Genomic DNA, 5,000 nt, shown 5'->3' on the forward strand with positions numbered 1-5,000 from the left:
GTAGTGCAGTGTGTGTGCAGTATGCAGTGTGTGTGTAGCATGCAGTGTGTGTGTGCAGCCTGCATTGGGCTTATTTTTGCAAATTTTTTTTTATCAGTTTTTATTTTTATTGCGTTGCATTTGACTTTTTCATTTTCAGTTTAGTTTTATTGACTTTTTTAAAGCAGGTTTGCTGGTTTTGTTTAGTTTTTATTTTTTGGAAAATGTTTAGTTTCAGTTTAGTTTCTGTAAGTTTGAGTTTCAGGACAGATGAACAGCCAAATAAACACACTGACAGACCAAAACCAAAGAGGTTCTCTCTATAATTTTAGTCAGTTTTGTAAACAAACACAACACAGTTTCAGTTAGTTCTCTTTTTTAGTTAAGTCATTTTTCCAGTTCAGTTTGTCAGTCAGTGTGAGGCGTTCAGGGGTTGTTCCTCAGCCCAGGACAAACCTGGCGTCAGAATGCTGTGGTGTTACTGTGGTAGGCCCCGCCCACTGCCACGCCCCCTTGTGGCAGAGGGATGTGAAAGGCCCGGCACTTCCTGCGTGGCCCATCACCAACCTGCCCACCAAAATATCCGATAAAGGGCCACAGAGTTTCACACCCGCTCTGACATAAAAATGAATATTGGGTGAAGATAAAGTAAAAGCTTATCATGATGAGTTCAAATGTAACCTGGTAAATTATAGTTTTTGGTGTTAAACTTGAATAAAGAACAGCTGTTTGAAGAATTTTTTTTTTTCACATGAATGTAAAATGGATGAGGGAAGAGCTGCTGATCTAACGTCCTCACACTGATTCTAAGCAGCAGTTTGTAAGACAGAATTAAAACTGAAAGTGTCGAAAAGATTTCTTAATCAAAGTAAAATTTTAAGTAAAAATTTGATTTATTTCCTAATCATTTTAATAGTGTATTTTTATGCAAAAATGCACTATAGAATTATACTTGGCCGTTTCTACTAATATGATACTGTTCATTAAACTTTTGTTGCTAATATAAATTTTTATGCTGAAGTTTCAATGTTTACTGCAAATGAATATCAGTGATCAGCGTCATTGATCGCTGATCATCAGTATCGGCTGATCTCTGTCACTGTCGTTACGTTGTTGACATGTTACGGTGCTGGTAGCGCCGTATTGATCGCCGATCATTGGATATGGACTCTGCGCAGGTCACCCGCCTCCTCAGGTGCTGTGGCTGCACGACGGACAGGAAGTGGCCGAGTCGGAGGACTTCCACCTGCACAGGAAGCAGAACGTGTGCACGCTGCTGATCCAGGAAGTGTTCCCCGAGGACACGGGAACCTACACCTGCCACGCCTGGAACCCCCACGGAGAGGACCGCACCGAGGCCCGGCTGACCGTGCAGGGTGCACACACACACACACACACACACACACACCTGACATGCAGGTGTAAGGTGCTCTGCAGACAGGATAGTGTTTCTGAGTGAGTTTAATGAGCTCAGTAATGAAACATTTTGTCGGTAACAAACCGTCTGAGCAGCAGACGTCCTCCCGCAGGCCGGTGTGTGTGTGGCTATAGTTTTGGTTGTTTCCATGGTTACAGAGCCTCAGGACGGCGTGCAGCCCTGGTTCATCACCCGGCCGAAGGCGGCGTGCGCTGTGGCCGGGCAGCACGTCCTGCTGTCCTGCGCCATCGCCGGCGAGCCGTTCCCTCAGTTCAGCTGGAGCCGGGCGGGGCGGCGGCGACCTCTGACCTCCGCGGGAGAGTTCCAGCTGCTGCAGAAGGACGACGTGGTGTCGCTGCTCATCAGGTCAGGGCAGAGTCACCTGGCAGCGCAGGGCGGAGGTCAGAGGTCACAGCAGCCTGACAGTCTTCCTCTTCTTCCCCTGCAGGAGGGTCCAGAGGCATCACGCTGGGGACTACGTGATCAGCCTGAGGTGGGAGCAAAACACACAACACAACCTGACACATTATTGATCATTCTTTAGATTTACTGTCCCTATTCTAACTGGAAATCTATAGTAAAGTAGTAAGTCTGTTACACACACAAACACACACACACACACCGACAATAAATATACCATGACGAGCTCATGCGCTGTAGGTTGATCCACATGCAGTGAGGATTAAACACATGAATCCATTCATTCATTCATCTGTCAGCCCCTGCATCCAGCTGGGATCATTTCCTCCTGGAGCTGCTGGAGCGTCATGGAGGCAGGGAACTTTTCAAAATCCCTTCTCAGGAAGACAGGAGGTTTATGTTCTGTGTTTTTATGCTTTTATGAACATGGAGATACCACAAAGTATTTCACAGTTTGTATTAAAGACCTAGGAAGCTTTTATTCTCCTGCCTGCATTTGTCTGTTCATGGAAACCAGACCCTCTGTCTGTCTGTCTGTCTGTCTGTCTCTCTGTCTGCCTGGCAGGAATAAGGTTGGGGAGTGCAGTTGTGTTGTCAGTCTGTCCGTCACTGATGGAGGAGCCGTGGACAGCAGGTGAGATCCCAGTCATTTATCATCTGTCTCCTCATCTCCTCGTCTCCTCGTCTCCTTGTCTCCTCGTGTCCTCATCTCCTTGTCTCCTCCAGCCTGGAGCCGCTCTGCGCCTCCATCATTAATGATGTCTCAGTTCCTGAGGCCTCCAGTTTCTTCTGAAGGGCTGGATCTTTGGCAGATTCTGGAATCTTTTTTTTTTTTTTTTAAGATTATTTTTTCGGCATTTCTGCCTTTTTGACAGTCATAGCAGAGAGAGACAGGAAAGGCAGGACGACATGCAGCAAAGGACCTGAGGTGGGATTCAAACCCTGGTCGCTGCGATCAGGACTGAGCCCTGGTACACGGTACGCGTTCTTCACCGGTGAGCCACTGGGGGGCCCCACATTCTGCAATCTTAACGAGATAATTTCATGTCTGTGGGTGCAGGCGCTCGTTTTCTGTTGACCTGATGAGTCACACGTATTCAGTTATAGTCACTGGAGGGTTGAGGTTTTGCAGTGGAGTCAGTGACGGCCCGAGCAGGAGCTCCATCAGTCCTCCTGGAAGATAAATGCAGATGGTGTGTTATACATACAGATACAGAAGATAAATGCAGCTTCAAATACAAATCAAATGATCAATGGCAGCAGCCGGGCTGTGCTCGCTAGTTTCCACCAACGTGTCATTTTCACCATTAGGGGGCTCCAGTGCATCATTTCTGAGAAAAGTCAGTAAGCCAGTTATGCCCCTTTTCCACCAAAAAGCACCTGGTGCTAGTTCGGTGCTGGTGCTAGAACCAGTGCTTCACTGGTTCCAACAAAGAACTGGTTTGCTTTTCCATCGGCCAACAGCCAAGTGGAGCCAAGCGGAGCCAAGTCAGAGCCACGTCATGACGTCAGCGGATCATGTGGGTGTGTGAGACGCTCACTCGGAATCACAATAACCAACATGGACGACAAATGGACGTAGCGATGCAAATACTGCTTGTGTCTTTACAAGCCTACGTTGCGATCCAGAGGCTAAAACCGCAATTATCACTGGCTACCCGTCGTATTCGTGGCTGAAACGAACGATAACTATGTTGAGCTATATGTTTATAGTGTTCGCTGTTCCCGTTTGGGTCTGTAACCCCGCCCACCAATGACGTGGTGGGTCTCGTCATCGGTTCTTTCTCTGGCCTAGCTAACTAGCCCCTGCTCCAAGTCGGTGCTTGCCTGGAACCGATTTGGAACCAGTTTGACCGGTGCTTGGACGGTGGAAAAACAAAGAACCGGTGCTAAGTCAGGCACCGGCTCCAAACCAGCCCTGGAACTGCTTTGGTGGAAAAGGGGTATCAGTGATGAACCTGTTGGCAGTCCTTGGCCCCTGGTGGAGGTTCAGCAGCGGCTGTCGCTGTCCGGTTGCTTGCTGGGATGTGAGCCGGGATGCTGGTGTGGAGATCTGTCGCAGGTTCACATCCGGATGTAAACATCAGTTCTTTTCAAACGACAGTGACGGTGGAAGACGAGCTCCACATGATGAGCGCGGGGGGGAGGTCTCTCCCATTTATCCCTTCATCCCTTCATCCACCCCCTCCTCCTCCCCTCCCCCCTCCATCCATTCCTCTGTATGGCCTATATCCAGAAACTCCCTAAAGCTGCTCTAATCCAGCCACATCAACCAAACCAATCAGAGTGTGTGTGTGTGTGTGTGTGTGTGTGTGTGTGTGTGTGTGTGTGTGCGGGTGGGGGGGTGAACACTAACTTACTAACTTTGTGTCTGGGGATAATGGCAGTCGGGGTGAAGTGAAAGAGTTAATGTGGGATGGATGGAAGGAGGAGGAGGAGGAGAGAGAGATGAGCAGAGCATGAAAAGAGAAGTTAAAGGTTAAAGTTGTTTTGCTGAGTTTGGACAAATTTATAGAAGAGATGAGAAAAGGGAGTGAAGGAAGGAGGGAAAGGAAGACAGAAACCTGGAATTAAACATTTTGTATTTGACAGTGTTCTCTCTGTAAGACTGAGAGTCAGGAATATTACTGAAGTGCCTGGGACTGAAATGACTGAGAATAAAGACAATTATAACAGAACAGAAATAAAGTAAATATAAAGTATAAATATAAAGTAAATATCTGGGACAGGATGAAATAAAATGACTCAAAGTAAGGTAACTGAAATGCTGCGGTTAAGTAAATGAAATGAATAAGGCAGCTGGTGATGCTAAATGAATAAAAATAAAGTAACTGAGATGAGTGAGAATAAAATATGGTTAAGTGGCTTGGGGGATTTAAAAAAGTGACTGAGGTGAGCAGGAATGCAGCAGAACAGCTTTAAACTAATTATACCAGCTGACATGACTGAGAATCAAAAAAAAAAAAAAATAGTCAGACATGACTGGGACTGGAAGAAAGTAATTTATGACTGGCATCAGCAAAAGAACGAATGTGTGGCAACAACATTAATAATAAACGTGAAGTAAGAGAAATGACTGGGAACAAAGGAAACGATTTAAAGGCAATAAATAAAGCAGCCGGGACGAGTGGGAGCAGACCGAGGCTGATTCCTCTGTTTTGTTTAGATCTGTCATTAAGGGTGT

At 46.6% G+C, this 5,000-nt stretch overlaps 1 protein-coding gene across 1 annotated transcript in view; it reads left to right on the top strand.

Annotated features, from left to right (window-relative positions):
* Positions 1-5,000, top strand: part of LOC115379685 (myosin light chain kinase, smooth muscle-like) — a 59,840-nt gene that overhangs the window by 27,711 nt on the left and 27,129 nt on the right. The window contains 4 exon segments of the mRNA XM_030080504.1: positions 1,158-1,355; positions 1,555-1,762; positions 1,845-1,889; positions 2,382-2,450. Of these exon segments, the coding sequence (XP_029936364.1) occupies positions 1,158-1,355; positions 1,555-1,762; positions 1,845-1,889; positions 2,382-2,450 (520 nt within the window).

The sequence above is a fragment of the Myripristis murdjan genome, chromosome 21 (genome assembly GCF_902150065.1).
Source record: "Myripristis murdjan chromosome 21, fMyrMur1.1, whole genome shotgun sequence".
Taxonomy (NCBI): domain Eukaryota; kingdom Metazoa; phylum Chordata; class Actinopteri; order Holocentriformes; family Holocentridae; genus Myripristis; species Myripristis murdjan.